This window comes from Lepidothrix coronata, unplaced genomic scaffold, assembly GCF_001604755.1.
Source record: "Lepidothrix coronata isolate B3197 unplaced genomic scaffold, Lepidothrix_coronata-1.0 Scaffold218, whole genome shotgun sequence".
Lineage (NCBI taxonomy): Eukaryota > Metazoa > Chordata > Aves > Passeriformes > Pipridae > Lepidothrix > Lepidothrix coronata.
The window spans coordinates 414,354-434,841 of record NW_016690398.1 but is presented as its reverse complement, the minus strand read 5'-3'; the positions used below and the strand labels follow the sequence as shown (position 1 = coordinate 434,841).

The window sequence follows — 20,488 nt, the reverse complement described above, 5'->3', positions numbered from 1 at the left end:
GGGGTCGGGGGTGCCTTCCATGCCATGCTGGGGGCGCGTCCTGTTCCCTCTGCTGCCACTTCCCATCTCCCAGGACCTGACTGCTGCTGTGTTCCCATTCAGTCTCTGTCCCTTCTTGTTTCTAAGTACAAGCTGACTTTGCAGTGAGTGATTTCTGTGTGCTGTGGTAAAAAGGTATATATTTGTGAAACCATCTACCTGAGAAGAGCTGTGCCCCCCGGGAATGACTGATGGAAATTCTTGTGCTGCTGCTGTATGACACCTGGGTGTCGTCTTTCAGCGTGCTACAAGGACTGTGGAGCTCCCTTAGGACTGATCTGAATTCATCCTTCCTTCTCCAGCCTCCTTATGTTGTTTTAATTAAGTTGTAATTCATCTCTTTCTTGGAAACAAATTGTTTTCCTAATTTGCTTGGAAACACATCCTTTAATTTGCCGTAGGGCTGTATGGTGGTGTGCTCTTTGCAGCAGAGCCAAGGTGCAAGTTTCAGAGAAGATGAATAGTTTCCCAGATATGCTCAGCTCTTGTCCTTTCCTAGAGGCAGGTGAAGGGCAAGTTTGCTGTCACCAGCTGGGCCATGGCTCATTCCTGACCCACGGGGCTCTGCAACTCCCTTAGTACTAATTTTAGCTGCTCACTATACAATCTCCTTCTATTCATTTCACTGTATAATCCTGTTTTAACAAAGCCCATTGATTGGGAGAGGAGATATTCACAGAATTAGGGGCTTGTCTACTTGATAGATGTCTGTGTGAGCACTGGGAACAGTCACAGCCATTAATATTGGCTCGTGTGAAATAATATGACCTGAACTACCCAACAATAAGAACTGCAGAGAGCAGTGCAGCCACCAAAAGCTGGCCAATGAACTGCAGTGTAAGTGCCAAAAGTTCAAATGAATTAGAAAAAGGAAAACGTTTTTATTCAGTGGAATGAACTGCAGCCAAAAGAAATGGAGATTTCACAGAGAAACACTGAACTTTTTGACAATAATAGTCAGCTGCTCTTTCTTCCTTAAGCCATTGTGAGTCTCTTGGCTGGTGAGTTTTTCTGTAAGTCGTACCCAACATGCCTGAAAGAGCCCACCTGAGGGAGCTGGCTTTAGGGTTTGCTTTAAAGTGCCTTTTTTCATCTTTGTGCTAATTTTTTGGGCTGTGCAAATTATTCTTCAGCACTTCCTGGAGGCCTCAAAGAATTCTGTTTCGTAATATTTCCAAAAGGATAAAATCCCCTTGTTATGGTGCTTCTTAAAATCAACTAGGCGTTCATTTTAAAGGTTCCTTTTCGACTCACAATATGCTGTTTCTGTGCAGAGATTTGGCTCCCAACCAACACTAGAGATGAGCACTCTCAGAGCACCCTACATGTCTGTCACAGGCTGTTGATGTTGTGCATTGTTTAACCATTTTTTTCCTAAAAAGTTGTGAAATTTAAATTCCACCCCACTAATTTCCACTCCAAATCAAGCCCTATCAGTATTTTCACTCCTTGCTTTTGGGGAGTGCTAACAAAGAGCCCCTGTTGCTGCTTGTTTGCACTCATGCTGTGATGAAGCATCACTTTTCATTGCCCAGGGCAGCTGGGGCTGATCTCCTGCCTCCCAGGTGTGTCTTATTGCTGGAATACATTGTGGTGGTCAGGACAGGCAGCTCAGTTTTGATGCTTGGATAGAGAGATCCTGATGGACATGACCTTATGGGATAGTTTGGGCTGGAACAGACCCTTCTGGAGGTCACCTGGACCAGCCTCGCCCAGGTAAGATCCTGCACCCAAAGGGCTCCTTTGCCCAGATTGCACCACAAACTCATGGGTCTCACAAATGTTTGAGGATCAGTATCAGTTATTCCAGGGATCTGTCTCCATATAACCTCTGTATTAATGAGAGTGTTGGTAATAACTGTCCAAAGTGCAGCACCAGGCTGGGATTTGAGAGCAGCATTTAGGCAGAAATGTCACAGTAATTAGAGACTCAGATTTGCTCAGATATCAGTGGATAAACAGAAAGGGGCTTTACACAACAGGTGTTTTTCCAGCATTTTTCCTAGGTGGAATAGTGTCCAGTATAGCTTTTTCATCCACTCACCTGCCAGTGGGGATCAGGATATACAAGGAAAAATAGTCTCATAGTCTGTTTTTGAGAGCTTTTGTTATTAAGTTTTTATTGTATGACATTGAATATAGGCTGCTTTAATATTGCACAACATCTCAGCTAATTCAGCTGTCCATACTTCCTAATCCTTTCACAATGAAGCAAATATTTTTTTTTCCTTTCTTGAGAGATACCAGAAATCCCACTTAAAACACACAGCAAAGCCAAACAGCAAAAAAAACCACTTGTAAAATGAAATTGCATTCAGTAACACTGAGAAAGCATTTCAAAGGCAGTGAAACATATCCAGAAGGGTAACTCCAGCCAGCAACCACCGTCTGCAGGAATAGTTTTAAAGTATTTCCACATTTTTATGCTCTTTTCTCTGACCTTTAGTTCAAGGCCATCTGTGCTGAGCAGCTGATTCTTATGCTCTCTTGAGTGGCTGCTGTAAATAGGCTCCAGTGTATCTAATGAGGACCAAAACCTGTTGGAAGAATTTTTAAACCTTCCCCCTTCCAGATAAAGTTGGATATTACTAATTTAGCCCCTGAAGGAACAAGTCTATTAGCCCTTTGACAGCTAATTTAATTCCTGCTAATGTATTGTGCTGGATGAGCTGGGAAAACAGATTCAAAAGCCTTTAGGAGGATAATAGGAAATCATCAAGGGGAAAAAAAAAACACTATGGAAAAAGAAAATAGTTGAAAGATTAGGCAGAGAGAGCTGGAAGTGCCTGCCTGGCGTGGGTTGTGTGAGGAGGTTGGCAGCTTGAAGGGGGAGCTGAAGGCAAGTGCAGAGTCTGGGGAGAGGATAAGGTGAAGAACTTGGCTTGAGGGAAAATACATTCTGTTTTCAGGCTGGTTTGTCATCTCAGAGTTTTAGGAGTTCGTGCTTTTCACTGTCAGATAAAAAGTAGGGAGCAGTGGTTAAATCTGGGTCTGTTTTTTTCTTCCACAACCTCAGGGACTTATGTAATCTATTTGATTTTTATCTATTGTTCCCATAGACCTTTATCTCTAGATAAGGCCACAAAGTACTGATTTGTGTAGATCCCTTGTTGGCTCTTGTTGACTCTTGAGCTGGCACTGTGCTCCCAAGTGACCAGCCAGCATCAAAACAAGTTATTTGGATGGGAATCTTTTCAAAAAGAGATAATTTATTGGCCCTTGCAGTGTTTCTGGCATACAAGGAGAGGTAGAGGTTCTTCCATGGAGCTAAGGGAGTAGCAAAGCTGCTCCTGTTTGCAGGACATCCTGCATATTAACCTGCATTTCCCCCAAATTCAGCCCTCCCAGTTCAGCAAGCGCAACACAGTCACCACAGTCCACGTCTGACATCTCTATCTTCTCCTCTTGTCGTGTATTTTGTGGCACCACAGTTGCTGCCAATCTGATTTGATGACTGCCATGCCTTACCAATTTTCCTACCATAAACCCAAGTAGCAACACTGCAGCTTCCCGCTCTGCTTAGGCCCTGGATCAAGACAGAATTTCAAGGCCTGTGGGAGCCCTGCTCCCGTTTCCATTTGTAGCCTTGTCAGAGATTTCTCTGTTAGTTTTCAGGCAGGCTGCTTTCTCTCTCAGTGCCTCCTTTAAAGTGCAGTGATAACATTATTAGTGAGTAACTTGTCTGCTTGAAGCAGAAGATCCTCAGGCAGAGAGAGCAGAACACACAAAAGTAAAGCCCACAGTCTCAGGAGGTGTTTGCACAGCTCAGTCAGTCTCTCCAGCATCTCGGCAGGTTTTGGTGGGATAAGTCCTGAGAGGCTTCCTGCCACCTCCCAGTATATCAAGCACCACGTGGGGATATCCCAGCCCCTGCTGATTCCCCAGCCCGTGGGTGTGATGGGAGAGGGGCAGGTCCAGGGGACAGAGGTCGTCCTGGAGAAGGCAGTTCTTTGCAGAGGCACAGCTGTCAGGGCTGACAGGTTGTTAGAGATTCATGCTCACTTATGAGCCATGAAATAAAGCTCATCTCCCCAGCAATTTACTGCTGTGCAGTCCCATTGATTTTTATGGGAGCTGCCTGGTGTTTCATAGCAGAGTGTAATTCTGCTCCTTTTCTCTTGGACATTTCCAATTTGGCTATCACTCACTTAATGGCTCAGTGAAGAGCCCACTGAGCTTTTTATAGTATTTAAATGGGAGACATTATCATGGCATGGATGCTTTAATACACTAGTGTATGAATCTTTAATACATTCCTATTGATCAGGTCTTTGTATGATAACAAAGTGCCACCCTCCCTGTTTACACAGTGTGTAAGGCCAGGTTGGATGGAGCTCTGAGTAACCTGGGAGTGTGAAGGCTGAAAATGGGAAGATGTTCTTTCCCATGGCAGGGGGGTGGGAATGACATGATCTTTAAGGTCTCTTCCAACCCAGGCCATTCTATGATTTGGAGTAAGTGGGTTTGAGTTCACATGCCTTGGACACTTCCAGGAATGGGGCAGCCACAGCTTCTCTGGGCAACCTGTGCCAGGGCCTCCCCACCCTCACAGGGAAGAATTTTTCCTAATATCCCATCTATCCCTACCCTTTTTTAGTTTGGATCCATTCCCCCCTGTCCTGTCACTCCAGGCTCTTGTAAATAGTCTCTCTCCATCTTTCTTGTTACTCCTTCAGCTACTGGAAGGACACAATTAGGTCACACCAAGACTTTGCTTCTCCAGGTTGAGCAATCCCAATTTTCCCAGTCCTTCCTCACAGCAGAGATGCTCCGTCCCTCTAATCACCTTGGACAAAAATCTGATGTCCTGACTCACAGATTCTTTGAGAAGGTTTTTCCTGCTGTTTGTAGGTGTTGGATTGGTTGTGCACAGGAGGAGCCTCATGTCTCTGCCTCTCTGTTATTGGTTCCTCGAAGCTCTGTTGGGGCTGGTGAGGTTTAATCCTGCTCTGCCCCAAGACTTGACTTGCAATTAGATGAAAATTACTGAAAAGGAGCTAAAACAGGTTCTAGGGTTTAAAAGGCCCTAAAGGCAGTTATTAATTTATGAGGGTAAATTGTTGGTAAGATGATGTGAGCGTGTGGAACCAGCTCTTGGGGTCATTAAAAAACAAGAACAGATTTATTGACTGATCAGATGTCAATAAGCTTCCCTTACAAGCGTGGACATTGTATCCTGTGAGGGAGTTAGAATGGGCAGGGAAGGTATCAGCCATTGCTAATACAATATTAACTAGAATTCCTCTCTACTTAATCCTCTTATTAGGTATTGCATTACTTTGGCTGTCAGTGTGCTTGCTGCCTGTTGGTGAGAGCGAGGAAGGGAGCAATCTGTCATTTTTGGAGAACGTTATGAATGGTTTGTATAAAAAGGAATGATGCAGCAATCCATTTGTGGTGATGCTTTGCAGGAGATGAAACCCAGATGGGCCCAAATATTGTGAGGAATGGGGGAAATTCACTCCAGGTTTACCATTTTCTGTCTCTGACAGTTAAATGTATGTCTTGCCTTGAAGAATTATTGAATATGGGCTTGGTGATACAAATGGGAATGTCCTTTACCTCCCTACCCAGAAGGAACCAAACAAACCAAAGCCTTCCTGGAGTTCTGAAGTCTTGTTTCCTTGTTTCTCTGTGTTTTCCTTGCCTGCATTCACTGGGATGAAATCTGGGGCTTTCTGAGGCAGTGAGGAGGTTACAAACCCCACTGCTCACACCAGATGGGGTTTGTGTGTCCAAAGAAACAGGCAGGGAACTTCTGCAGGGTTCCCTGGAATGTGACCTGGTGGCAGCTGCTTTGGCTCTGGGCAAAATTATCCCAAGGCAGCACCTTTAGAAGGAAAAATGCCACTTTATGGAGGCGAGGAAACAAAACTTGTGAAAACTGGAAGCTGCTTCTGTACTTTCACCTGAGCTGAATGCTGCTTTCTACAGGAGACAGTACAGAAAGTGCAGCTGCCTGGGAACAGAGGAAGAGCCAGTGCAGGATGAAAAAGTCCTGTATGACCGCATCTGGCTTAGAAAATATTGATTTCCAAAAGAATTAGCAGGGTGTGAAAATAGCTCTGTGTTCACACGAACCAACTGAGCAGGGTCCGGGACTGTCCCATAGGAAAAAGAAGAAAAAAAGTTATTTTTATTTTATTTTTTCCCCTGATGCTTAAAACAGAGTAAATTCATGGTGGAGCCTAATCTATGCATCTGTGGTGCTGTACCTGGTATGAAAAACAGCACAGCTGTTGCACACCAAAGAGATTTAAGGCACCTTTCTGAAAAGCCAGGGCTCTTTGAAATATTCATGAATCTTTCGCAGTTTCCTGAGACACAGGGGAATGTCAAATAATCTCCTCTTCTTTTTCCACACTGCTACATTTGATAGTTTGAGATGGGAAACCTTTGCTATCCAACAAGATGGAAGTGCCCCCTTCCTTCCTCTCTTTGCCCCTCATGACACCGATTGTAATTCCTGTAATGCAGATGCTGCTCTAACAAGGTGGGTTACACACCTGCAGCTCGAGTTTGGAGTTTAGGTTAATTTAATGGTGACATTTTCTGTAAAAGGTTTAAATCCAAGAGGCTCAATAAAGCAGTTTAGCATGTAAGGAGAAGACCTGAGGTATCAGTGCCATCTGGGAGGATTCACGTGAAGTGGAAATCCAGAACAACTGTTAAAGGCAGGAAACCTAAATGGAATAAATAAAACAGGGTAAGGAAGGACAGAACTGTGCCCTGTGTTGCATTTAGGTAACTCTGTGCAGCTGAAGCAATGTGACAGGAAGGTTTGGATGGGGAATGCAGCAGGCACTGAGGTAAATTGCAAATTTAATGGTGTTTGCTGCGAGGACAAGCCCGGAGGGAATGTCTGACAGTGTGGAACCACCACGTACAATAACCTGTGAGCTGCTAATTACAGTACAGTCCAAATCAATATGGAAATGGAAGCAGGCTGGAAGCTGTGGCATATTCTTTCCTCATACTTGCACCGGGTCCCTTTGCTTTGTAACAGAACCCCCAAATAACCCCCAGGAACTCTTCATTTTTTTGGGCTTTGGATATGTCTCCTGGCTGGGGTTCTGAACCTCTGTACAAAAACACCAATGAGAAAAGCCAATGAATAGCCTCTCTATTTTGAAACTGAAGAAGGATAGGTATCAGCTTGTCCAGTATTCTAATTCCCAAGATGCTTTCTCCGGAATAAATCTCAATGTCTTTTCAGGAATAACGCGGTTTGCGGCTTTGCAGATTTGTCACTGTGAAATATAACACTTCTACAAAGATTTTCTTCAGTCACAGCATCATTTTCGACAAATTTATTTTAAAACTCATCAAAATATTGATCTTGAGATGGGAAACATCTCAACACTTTTCATTGTTGCACCACATCCCCTAATTTTACAAGCAGATCGATCCACTGACACGACCATCTGGCATGGCAGTAAAACAAGGAGGGGAACTATTTCCACATCTTATGTGGAAGCCCAAGGGGTGCAGTTGGCTCTTCTGTGCCACATAAAGTTACTGCTCCTCGGTGGGAGAGCCCAGTGGGATGCAGGTATTCCTAAAGGACTAACTTGGGTTGCAGGAGGTTGTGGAAATTCAGAACTGAGCTCATCTACGAGAGTCTTGCCCAAGCTTCAGTCGATACAATTCTGCACAAACTATTTCTTGATGTAATAATCTATATTTCTGTACATCTATGTATTCCTATCCATAGAATCCTAGGATGGTTTGGGTAGGAAGGGACCTGAAAGTTCATCTCATTCCACTCCCCTAACATGGGCAGGGACAAAACCTGTGTCATTTCAAGGTAACACAAAGTGCTCCGTGGACACTGGAGCCAGTGAAATCTGCTGTCTTGGGGTTCATGTCCTTCATTCCTCTTCTTGCACAGTAACTGTGGTTATATCTCCAGTTCTTCCACTCCTGCTCACATTCCCTGCTCCCTTCCACATCCTCTGATTCCTGGTGGTTTTCCAGCACGATGGCTGGTGCTGAATTTACTTATCCTAGGGTTGGAAGGGACCTTAAATCTCATTTCATTCCACCCCCCTGCCAAGGGCAGGGACACCTTCCACTAGCCCAGGTTGCTCCAAGCCCCGTCCAACCTGGCCTTGGACACTTCCAGGGATGGGGCATCCACAGCTTCTCTGGGCAACCTGTGCCAGGGCCTCCCCACCCTCACAGGGAAGAATTTTTCCTAATATCCCATCTATCCCTACCCTTTTTTAGTTTGGATCCATTCCCCCCTGTCCTGTCACTCCAGGCTCTTGTAAATAGTCTCTCTCCATCTTTCTTGTTACTCCTTCAGCTACTGGAAGGACACAATTAGGTCACACCAAGACTTTGCTTCTCCAGGTTGAGCAATCCCAATTTTCCCAGTCCTTCCTCACAGCAGAGATGCTCCGTCCCTCTAATCACCTTGGACAAAAATCTGATGTCCTGACTCACAGATTCTTTGAGAAGGTTTTTCCTGCTGTTTGTAGGTGTTGGATTGGTTGTGCACAGGAGGAGCCTCATGTCTCTGCCTCTCTGTTATTGGTTCCTCGAAGCTCTGTTGGGGCTGGTGAGGTTTAATCCTGCTCTGCCCCAAGACTTGACTTGCAATTAGATGAAAATTACTGAAAAGGAGCTAAAACAGGTTCTAGGGTTTAAAAGGCCCTAAAGGCAGTTATTAATTTATGAGGGTAAATTGTTGGTAAGATGATGTGAGCGTGTGGAACCAGCTCTTGGGGTCATTAAAAAACAAGAACAGATTTATTGACTGATCAGATGTCAATAAGCTTCCCTTACAAGCGTGGACATTGTATCCTGTGAGGGAGTTAGAATGGGCAGGGAAGGTATCAGCCATTGCTAATACAATATTAACTAGAATTCCTCTCTACTTAATCCTCTTATTAGGTATTGCATTACTTTGGCTGTCAGTGTGCTTGCTGCCTGTTGGTGAGAGCGAGGAAGGGAGCAATCTGTCATTTTTGGAGAACGTTATGAATGGTTTGTATAAAAAGGAATGATGCAGCAATCCATTTGTGGTGATGCTTTGCAGGAGATGAAACCCAGATGGGCCCAAATATTGTGAGGAATGGGGGAAATTCACTCCAGGTTTACCATTTTCTGTCTCTGACAGTTAAATGTATGTCTTGCCTTGAAGAATTATTGAATATGGGCTTGGTGATACAAATGGGAATGTCCTTTACCTCCCTACCCAGAAGGAACCAAACAAACCAAAGCCTTCCTGGAGTTCTGAAGTCTTGTTTCCTTGTTTCTCTGTGTTTTCCTTGCCTGCATTCACTGGGATGAAATCTGGGGCTTTCTGAGGCAGTGAGGAGGTTACAAACCCCACTGCTCACACCAGATGGGGTTTGTGTGTCCAAAGAAACAGGCAGGGAACTTCTGCAGGGTTCCCTGGAATGTGACCTGGTGGCAGCTGCTTTGGCTCTGGGCAAAATTATCCCAAGGCAGCACCTTTAGAAGGAAAAATGCCACTTTATGGAGGCNGCCAGGGCCTCCCCACCCTCACAGGGAAGAATTCCTTCCATATCTAACCTAAATTTACCATTTTTCAATTTGTACCCATTATAATACATATATATGTATGTTAAGCCCTCTCAGCTTCATGCACAGGAGCTGTTGTGTTTCTCACCTGTCACAGCAAATGACCAGAATATTCCTGTAAATCCTTGTAACATGGGAGGGCTGCTAATATTCCATTGGAATATCTGCTGTGCACAAGCAGCTCGGGGTCCTGCAACCAGGAGTATCTTACACAGGGTTGACCTGGGCTTTTCACCACAATTACTACTTTACAGAGGTACTTTGCAGCTCCTGCTGGGAAAGATCAAGCTTTCTACAGGTTAGGGACAAACCACAGCTCTTTCCATTCTCTTTGACACCAGTGGGATTCACAAGGTCTGTGATTTAATTTCATAATCTCATTTTTACAGAACTCTGACTATTTTCTTCTAACAATAGCATTTGGTCGTTAATTAAGGATTCTGTCTTTTCCAAAATGTCACCTAGAGCTTTCTTTCTTATTTTTTTTGTTCCCTTGACATAAGGTCATGGATAAAATTCCCTGTGAGGTTTAACCTTTCATTAAAGCTCACCTTTTTTTATCTGCTTCAATTCATAGTTAAGCTCATATGTGCACTAAAGGCAACTCTGTGACAGCTTTTCCAGCCTGTTAGCTCCGTGATGGGCATTCCCTGAAGGGGCTGTTACTGCAGCTTCCAGGGCACCAGGAGTGTGTCCAAGGCATTTTGTGCCCCTGTGGTCACGTATGTGGCTGACAGATGCAGCACTTACGATGAAGAAAAAACATCCTGATAGTTTTGCCACCTCTGAAACTTTGGCAGAGCATTAATTTGTGCAGTGGAAATGTAGATCTGGAGCTGAGGAAACACACAGGCGCCGGGTGACCTCAGAGGTGAGGCAAGGGAAGGTCAGGAGCTTGTACACACGAGGGATGGAAACTAAAACAGTGAGAGATCAGCCCCAGGGCAAAATTCTGCTGCAAAATATTTTTTGAACTGATGAAACCATCCGCTGTGTGGTTGAAAACATGCAGAAGATAGAGTTTTATATATTGATGACTGTGATCAGAAGGCTCAGCAGGACTCTAGGGCTAAACTCAGGCCCAATCTGGTCTCTGTTCCCAGGCTTCCTCTCAAAAACCTTGTTAAAATCCCCTGTGCTGCCTTCCCTCGGTGCCTCTCCCTAAGACAGGGTCTAAACACTTTCATAAAATGACTCGTGATCTGCAGGTAGAAGCAGCTTTGAGAATGAAAAGTTTATTATAGGGCAATGATTGTGTTTCAAGCAATCAGAGGTTATTGATGTCAATGCACCTTGAACTTTCCTTGGTGCATTCCAGCATGTGAGCAACGTGAAGCTGTTGCCAGGCTCATCAGCTGAGTCTCTGACTGTAACAGAGCTGATAAATACCTTTAATACACTGAAATTCAAAGAAAACATTTTAAAAAGAGTTTATTAGTAGATATGACAAAATCATTTTGTTCTTTATTCCCTTTAAATGTGATGATGCCGAGAAAATCATGAATAATTCTGCGTTTGAACCAGTAAGAACTGTGAAAGGGAAACCTGTTTGAGGGCTGATGATGTGTCAGCTGTACTGAAGACAGCTCTTTATCTTGCTCTGGATGCACAGCTTTGGGCTTCTCGTTCCCCTCACCCTGCAAATATTCTGGGTAATGTAACAATAAACATTTATTTCTGGCTGTAGCAGAGGAAGAAGCTCCGTGTGCTCTGTAAACATGTTTTACGTGCTCAGACTTGAACAGCCGAGTGAAGGTCGTTTTGAGCAGGGAGTGCCCTGCGGCTCCTTCGCAGGGAAAACCTGCGGCAAAAGTGGATAAAACTTGTCAGGACCTAATTTGTTCTCAGTGCCAAGTGTATCTGTGGGCTGTGCTCTGAACCACAGCCAGTTTGCTGTTCGCTGTTAAAGATAACACAGCAAGGAACAGCATTTTAACTGAGGTGAGCTGTGGAGCCACAGCACTGGATCTGATCCGCTGGAGCATTTCCTGACCTGCAGAATTAATTCCATTGGGTTTTATTCATTGAATGTCATTGTGTTGTGTATTTATGCCTCTTATCATCCTCCTGACTGACCTTTCAATCTACCATAGGCAGGACTCTATCACAATGCCCTAGCTGGGTTTGAATTAGAAAGACTTGTCAAAGATGTGTCGTGATCACAAATTCATCACAGCCTTTAAATAAATTGCTGCAGTGAGTAATTAACTTAATTACTAAACATGGTGTATTTCTGGCCTGAGTTTTATTGTGGGGTTTTGTTTTGTGTTTACTGGGAGGCTGAGGGCTTCTGTCTCACTGGGTGGCTGCCTCTGTGAGTTCTCAGCCAAGTCTTTCCTGAGCTGTCTGGAGCATGAACTTTCTTTCCATAAGCTGAGTTTTCCCATTGGTCTCACCCTGTTTCCTGAACTGTCTCCAATATTTTGATGAGTGGATGTCAGCCCTGGTCATGGTGTGCCCATGGCTGTCTTGGGCTGCCAAATCCCAGAGTGATGTAACTTTTCCCTTTGAATTCCAACTTTCACTCCATTGGTGTGTGACTCTCATTAGTCCTAAACCACAGTGTCATGCTGGGAGTCACACTCTATGAGCTGGAAAACTGAGACAGAGCATTTCCCTCTGCTGTTCATTCTGTGTGCCAGGGCTGGAGCTGTGGGACATCTCCAATTTATTTTTAGGTCACATAAGCTCATTAATTTCTTGATTTAGCAAAGCATTTGGCATTCCCTGAATTCCAGGGATCCTTGGGCAATGAGGACCTGACACGTGGGTCCCCCTTCTCATCACCAGCTCAAGCACCCAATGGGCCCAGTGGGTCTGGCACTAAGTGACCCTTGTCAGGCACAGGGGTCGGAATGACTCCAGGGGGAGCCCAGAGCAGGCAGCTGTGCAAGGTCCCCCAAGAGACTTTGCAAAAATATTGGAATTGGGGTTTGAGTCCTGCATCTCTGAGCTCTGAGCTGCTGGCAGGGAGCAAAGCTGGCTGGGGAGTGTGGGAAAGCCCCAGAACTGATGGAGTGGTGGCCAAGGTGTGCTGTGGAGGTGCCACACAGGTTTTGAGCCTCATGTCTCACTCATGAAGTTGATCTTCAATCAAGTAACTCTTGTCTGCAGTGAACAGGCCCTTGATCAAGCACAGAACAGGTTATTGTGAAGACTTTCTTGGCCTGTTCACATCTGATGTGCACTTATTGTGCTTGCTGAAGTGACCATCCATCTGTGGGGAACACGGGCTGGTCCAGCACAGGGGGAGCCCTTATTCTCGTCCTGGGCAGGGTTTTGTCTCTCTTGCTGGAGCCACCTGTTACCCAAGTGGATGATATCCAACAGAATATCACCAAAGCTGCTTAATAAACCTGCTTTGTGCCCTGGGACACTGGGACCTGTGAGCAGCTCTTTAATTTCACCCACAGCCAGCAAACTGCTGAAGCAATTGGAAAGGAGTAAGAAGCAGCTTATTGGGAAGATGCTGTGCTGGGGGATAGTTTGTACCTGCAGGTGGCTTTGGAGTGGCTTTCTCTGCACTGCAGACAGTCTGTTTTTCACATCTCCATGGGTACTGCTGTATCCATTAATATAAAGGCTCCACTCCCCTGAAAATACCACTCCCCTGAAGAGCTCCAGCTCTTTCCCTGCCTGTCCCTACTTGCTCTATTAAAATGGAATACAAACACACTGTTAGGAAAACTAACACAAAACCTCACACTTGTGCAAGATCAGTAACTATGTCCTAGTTTATTGACTGCAGTCAAGTTTTATTATGCCTCAAATAATTAAATACTGCAACCGTGACATTAAAAATACAGGCCAATTTACCAAAATAATTGTATTCTGAAGATTATGTACATATTATACATTTTACAGTCTCATGTAAACTTTTTTATACATAAGGTAAATCTTATTTATGGTAACTAGAAAACCCAAAATACTTGTTGACAAAAATCTTCCTGTGAAACGTAAGCACTGGGTTGGGGACATTTAGGAAAATTGCAAAGAATGGAAACCAACTATAAAACTTAATATAATTGAGTTAGTAGAAAAATGAATTAAATTACATTCATATAAAAAGTTAAAACTAAAAACATTGCTATGTATCATTATTAAAAAAGGGGAAAACCCCCAATCCTTCGTTTTATATATTAACACACACTTTGGGGAGCTCCCCTGGGCCTCATTTCCAGCAATGGGGCACAGCCTGGGAAATCCAGATTCCCATTCTCCTTTAACATATATTAAATAACTAGTGTCTGTACCAATACAAATATTGTATAGATTCATGCACTGTGATTATGTTCATAGCCTACACCAAGGCACAGTTTTTGTGTTGTCCCCCCCACCCTCAGGTTTCCACATGCAGTGCTGGAGGTGTTTGCTGGGCAAAACAACTTCTGTGGGGTTTGTCTCGAGTCTGATTCTCACACCAGGGCACACAGAAATCCTCCCAGCACAGACTTCAAAAAATAAATAAGTAAAAGAAGGTAAAAAGGCCTTAGTTCAACATCTTGCACCAATCATGTCAGCTCAGTTACTCTCTGCAGGCTCCAGAAAACGGGGCACTGAGACAACACAATCATAGTTCTCCGGTCAAATATTTCATATATTAACAAGGACAACGAAATTGTTGCTGCTGTAAATCTTCATCCCTGTGACAGCTGTAGTGTTGTGATTTGGCATAATGGAGCTTCAAGTCTAAATGGGTTCCCAGCTCCTCCAGCACACCCCCATCTGCATGAGCTGCCAGGCAGTGCGTGTAATTGAGGTACCTGGGTATGCTCATTAAAATAAATGCATAATTGAAGTGTATATAAACAGCTGCCAAAATTAACAGCTGTTAACCTGGCTGCATTCTGAAGGCTTTGTAGAGCTTGCATATTTTATAACTGTTCTGCACCTAGAAAAGGCCTGGTCCTGCAAACAGCTCAGCCTGTGCTTGTCCTCGTGAGGTTACAAGGAATAACCAGCCCTTAGTCAGGATAAATCCTGCCACGGAAGACAATGAGCTGGAGTGACTAAAGTCAACTGGATTTAGGCACTAGAAATATTCCTTCAGTGTTGAATGTGTCTGAAATTACACCAAACAACCCTGTCAGACCTGGACAAGGTGAAAATGTATCCAAAATGGCCTCTATAAACCATGCCCAGAATTAGAGAAAATTAAACCTCGAGGATGTCTGTTTATGTACAGCTGGAATAGAAAAGAAATCCTAATCTAGAGTATCAAAATACCGTATTCATATAAACATATGGGCACCTAATAGAAAAGTAAAAAGTGTAAAACACAAGCTTTTTTTTTTTTTTTTGGAAATTAAATATCCTAAAAAAAAGTTCTTTAAAAAAAAAAAAATAAACCAAACCACAACAGGAATTTGTGTCCTGAAAAAGAAAAATGCAGGGACTACATCTCCCCTCGTCTACGAGATTTTGCTGCAACAGCTCTGCCTTCCTCCTCCTCCTCCTCTTCTTCCTCCTCATAATTGTCTTCATGAACTTCTTTCTGGTTGTTCTCTTCTTGCATTTCTTGCTCTTGGTCTGTCCCTCTGTTATTCTTTTCATCTGCCTGATTGGGGGGAAAAAAAAGAACAGGAAAAATTACACACAGATACTCAGTGCCAGTTCCCTTATAGTTTATTTTAGGGCAGTGAAATAACTGTCAGCTGGAGCTGTGAGAGCTGATGGACAGGAACAGGAGAAGATTTTCCAAGGCCTCCAGGCAGCAAGAACTGCTGTGGAGGTGGAAGGATGAGCAAAATGAAGTTGGGATGGCATAAAAATTTCAGGTCTATGATTAAAGCAAGCTGCAGCAATTATGTAAGATCCCTGTGACGTGCTCACAGTTGTGTTCAGGGTTTGATCATGTCCCCAAACCTGTGGGTTTGCCCAGGACTTACATTTTCCTCGTTTTCACCATATGGCTCCTCAGCGTTGTGTTCCAGTTCTCGTTTTTTCTCTTCAGTCAAATCTTCCTGGACCTACAAAGCACAGAGATGTTCTCCATGGTTTAATTTCCTTTTAGAAAGTGGCCTGTGGCATAACTGTGCACATTTTCACAGCACTGCTTTTGCAGAATGGAGATTTTAAAGGAGGGAGGAGAGGGCATGGAGAGGTTAAAGGAGGATAAAAAACCCATAAACATCCAACAATCAGCAAACTCACTCCCTCTGAGAGCATCTAACTTTCAACTACAATTCTCACAGACCCTCTCATCATCACCTCACACATTTAGCCTTCCATCCCATGCTTTAACTTTACAGAGATATTATTTTCTGCTTGTCTTTCATAGTAGGAGTGTTGTGTCATGATACACCAAAAGAGTCATTACTGACACTCCCACCCCACTGTGGACTCCCAGAACTATTTCAGTTTTGGCATGCAATGCAGGTATTTAATGGTAACTTTGGCCATGCTCTCCCAGAATTTGAGGGATCCTTCTGCCAGCTGCTCCTGGAAAACCACAAAGGAGCAAGTGGGGGATTGGGAGCAAAGAACAATCTCTTCCAATGCTATCCTCGGAGAGAGCAAGTCATGCTGAATCTGTTTCCCAGATGATCAGCTCTTGGATCTCTCACTTGTTTCTCTTCTGTCAGCACTCTCCCTCAATTCCATGTCCCACTTTCCACATTAGGTGCAAATATGAAAGAGGAATGCTTTTTGCAGTAAACCTGATTTTCTTTTGGAGGATCCTGTTATCTGCTCCAAACAGTGTCCTGCAAGCTGGGTAAGATGCACCCCTCACATCAGGATCACTTTGAGGGAAAGATTTCAGGAGCAATGTGTAATATTTGAGTGAATCTACTAAAGAAATTAATCCCCCTTACAGCATCTTATGTCTCTCTGGATTGCTCACTCAATCCCTGCTCACACTTTACTACTTCAGTAAGCACACTGGGCATAGCCCATGTACTGAATTGCTTCCTGTTAGCCAAAAAGGAGATGCCAGAAGCCAATCATTCCCAGTTCCTAATGAGCTGGTTTGATGTCAGGAACAGTATTCTGAACTGGTGAATGCTGAGTGCATCCCAGCTAATCCAGACAAAGTGCTCCCCAGGAGGGAGTAAGGAGCAGCTGATTCACTGCTTTTTGTACAGCATTATGTGTGAAGCAGAGAGCAGGAATGAATCAGGTAGCTGTTGAGGGCCTGCAGGGTGGCTCCTGCCTGCAAATAGCTTGGATTGCTCAGGAGGAGCACCAATAAATCAAAGTCAGAGCTAAAGAGTGAGTGAGTGGCCAAGGAAGCAGTTTGCCCAGAACGGCAGTGTGTGATTAGACATTAATGAGGTTTTCTGTGACCTTGAGGTTTCCAGGAATTTTTTCTTGTGTTGTGATTGGCTTAATCTTTTCAATTATTGCCCAATTAACACTGTGTGGCATGTAAGACTGATGGATTGCATGAGAAACCCTGAATGTATCCAGAAGGGGACAGCAGAGTAATGGCAAAAGCTTTCCAGGTTTGTTGAAGTCAGACAAAGTGACTTGGGTTCATGCTGCAGTTATAAAGGATACCAAGGCTGAATGTTAATGGAGATGTGCTCTGCTACCTAAGTCCACATATGCTTGAGGTCTGTGTTCTTACCTCCTCTTCTCCCTCATCCTGGTATTGTTCATCCACATTATCTTCCTGCTGGTCGGGGTTTCCTGCCATCTGCACAAAGATCACAGAACAATTCGGTTCTAGTGCATGTCTATTAACTTTAGAAGACTGAAGATTAAAGCTTCTTGTTCTTGAACTAAAACTCCATGTAAAGCTAAAATAACAACAATGGCATAAGAAGTCTGAGTTCCTTCATTAGCAGCAGTGAGAGCCTGGTTATGTGATTCAAAACTGCCCTCAACTGAAAAATAGCAGGATGATTATAAGAAAAACTACTTCACAGAATACAGCAAGACCTTCCATACTAAGCAGGAAGACAGTGGAATATTCACACCACTAAAGACCAAAGCCATAACAATACAGATTGTCTCTCTCTGGAGGAGTTTACAGCTTTAACGGGGTTGAAATGTGCAGCATTTGACCTCCTGAAGAGGCCCTGTGGGTTCCTCCTTTCCCTTTACTGACCACCAAGTGCTCTTCCATTCCTGGATGTCCTTGTTTCTGACTGGCTTCCTTGTGCTTTTCATTTTCATCTGGTAGGTTTTCTTCTCGCTCTTGCTCAGCTTCCTCAAATTCATCTTCTCCCTGATTATTGGGGTCGTCAGCAGGATTCACATCTTCCATGGCTGCCTTCTGCAATTTTCAGAAGTGAATGTTAAACGCACATTTTTAGCTCATGGTCAAACTCCCTTTCCCTTGAAAGCTACACTGGCATGAGCTGTGCTAGAACCAACTCCATCCCCACTGACACCAGCTGGAATCTCTACAGGATCAGGGTTCACTGGGTAAAAGCACCTCAGCACTGGGCAGAGACAGAGCAGAAGTACAGGTGTCTGTCTGCTAAAAACCAGACTGAATCTCATGACCTGTTTCACAGAGGCAGTTGAACAACTTTTGTTTATTGACTATCTGACAACTGACAGTGCCTGATAAGGCCAGGTGAACAAAGATAAGGGTTTAAATGCTCCTGGCTCCAGAGAGCTGATGTGATCCTTCAGTACCAGACTGCCCTGCACTATTGACCTTGTCTATGTCTGTAATAAAACAAAACAACACTCACCTTTCATCTTTGCCATCCAGAAAAGGAGCATTTTCTTTCTGCTTATCATTCAGTAAGAGCAGTTCTGCAACTTTATAGCTAACAAGTTAAAGGTCCTCTGGAATTATTTACTATACACTTTAATTTGCTGAAGGGGAGTAAAGAAAATACTCTTGATGTTCCACAGCAGCAGGTGAGAAGGAGTTTGGGAGAAGGCACAGGACTGACTCTGCTGCACCCAGGTCTCTGTGCAGTCAGTTCAGTGCTCACCTACATCCTCCTTCAAGGCCTCACAGTTCTGTACTGACTCCAGCTGGTTTCAGTGGCTCTTGAGTTGGCTCTTACCCTCTTAACTAACCACAGCATCAAAAATACCATCTCAGCTCTTTTTGACTGACCACTCATGTTATTTTTCTGAGGCCAAATTTACCTGTTCAAGTCCCAGCTAAGTCCAAATCCTTTATTCCACCTAAAGCACAGATCAAAGGAATGTGGAAATAAGCAATTTGCTTCCAACAAGGAAGCTTCTTTTTGATTTCTTCCCAAATCAATAAGGACAGCTCTAAATAGATTGTAGATGTTGTTTTAAACTGTCAAACCTGTCTTCCTAGCAGACCTCTCTTCATCTTATTTCTGTAACACACAATTATGTCAGATGAGACCTGTGGGTTCTCACTTCAGTAACGATTGCAGTCTGCAGCATCTTAATTCATACTCACTGATTCATCAGCCTGCTGATTTTCTGCTTGATGTTCTGCTTCTTGCTGTTCATTTGCATTATTTTGATCATCGTCTTCACCTTCATCCTGGTGCTGGTTGTCATGTTCATAAGCTGAAAAATTTCTTAGGTTATTATTGTATTAGAGCAGTTTCCACTTAGTCCCTTCCTACCCAAACCACTCCATGATTCTATATAATTTAAAGAGATCAAACAAACCCATAGACAGAGCCAGGAATGTAACCAAGATCCACAAAGCCCTATCCTAGGAGCACAATGAAAAGGACACTTTTTCATTCAGGAATGTGAATATGATCTTTAGTAATTCCTCTATTCCACTCAGTCAGTTCAGTCAGGGTTATTTGAGCTTCTGGTTTTAAGTTGCAAGTTTATGTTTCACTTGAATCCAAACTGCATATGAAATGAATATTAAAGTCTCCCATGCAAGGCAGTACACAGGGAACCTGTGAGCATGGCCGGGACAGGAATCTTCGCTTACCTCCTTCCTCTTCCTGAATCCCTTGCTCTTCTTCCCCTTGTACAATATCCTGGTCCATGTTATCATAATGAGCCTGTTGGCTGAGAACATTAAATGCCAAACATCATTTCAGTTTCAAAAAGTGTGTTTCTGCTTTAATAAACAAACCCTCCACCTGCACCTCTGCCTCTCTCAGCAGCTGCCAGAATGGATTCCAATTTCACTTTCTATTACCAGATATTTTCTCCCATCACCTTCCCTGAAATACATCTGATAGAACAAAGACTTTCCTGTCCTGCTACACCAACTTTGTGCTTGTATCTCTGTCTGGAGTTCGCAGTGCTCATGGCTATGGGTCAGGCAAAGAGCAAAGTCAAGACCCTGAATTTTAGGAAAGCAAAATTCCAGCTCTTCAAGGAAATAGTCAACAGGACCCCCTGGGAAACTGCTCTCAGGGACAAGGGAGCAGAACAGGGCTCACACCACAAAACCTCGAGCACAGACCATGACAAATTCACATAGAAGAATTTAACCTGAGCTGGGTTTTGTAGAGTTTTTCCCCTTGTTCTGCCTGTTTGTGGAGCTGGAGCTCTTTCTCCTGGAGCTGTTGCTGCCTCAGGATCTGCCCCCGCAGCCTTTGCTGGTGCAGAGACTCCTGGTGCTGCCGGAGCTGGTTGGCCTCCTCTGCTCTCTGGGCTCCAAGATGCTGCTGCTCCAGCTGTTGCTCATAAGCTGGTTTTTGTCTCTTTGGTACAGCTTTTGTTGGTGTTATCTGTCCAAGAAATGTGTTAGCCACAGATTAATCATCGTTTCAGTGATCAGGAACAAACAGGAAGAAACCTGTCCAGAGGGAAAACTGTGCAGCAAAATTACAGCAAGATTATTTTAAGTTTTCCCGTCTTTGCTTAAAGTTTAAATTATTTTTTTTTTTAACATAGACTGGAAGTGTTGAGGTGTTTGTGGAACAAGAGAAGATCACGTGTTGAGGGATGCCAACCCTTCCTTTTCTCACATATCAATAATATAAACCCCCCCAATATATTACCAGTCTAAGGAGGTTTTGATGGCTGACAA

General features: G+C 43.8%; 1 protein-coding gene across 2 annotated transcripts in view; it reads right to left on the bottom strand.

The window, feature by feature from the left end:
* Positions 1–13,300: 13,300 nt before the first annotated feature.
* The window catches only part of GOLIM4 (golgi integral membrane protein 4), a 30,139-nt gene continuing 22,951 nt past the window's right edge, over positions 13,301–20,488 (bottom strand). For both annotated transcript variants that reach the window (XM_017833606.1, XM_017833607.1), the window contains 7 exons: positions 19,948–20,186; positions 19,436–19,515; positions 18,938–19,050; positions 17,645–17,812; positions 17,162–17,230; positions 15,480–15,560; positions 13,301–15,148 (listed from right to left, as the gene is read on the bottom strand). In XM_017833606.1, the coding sequence (XP_017689095.1) occupies positions 14,987–15,148; positions 15,480–15,560; positions 17,162–17,230; positions 17,645–17,812; positions 18,938–19,050; positions 19,436–19,515; positions 19,948–20,186 (912 nt within the window). In that variant the 3' untranslated portion in view covers positions 13,301–14,986. The remainder of the gene's footprint in view (positions 15,149–15,479; positions 15,561–17,161; positions 17,231–17,644; positions 17,813–18,937; positions 19,051–19,435; positions 19,516–19,947; positions 20,187–20,488) is intronic.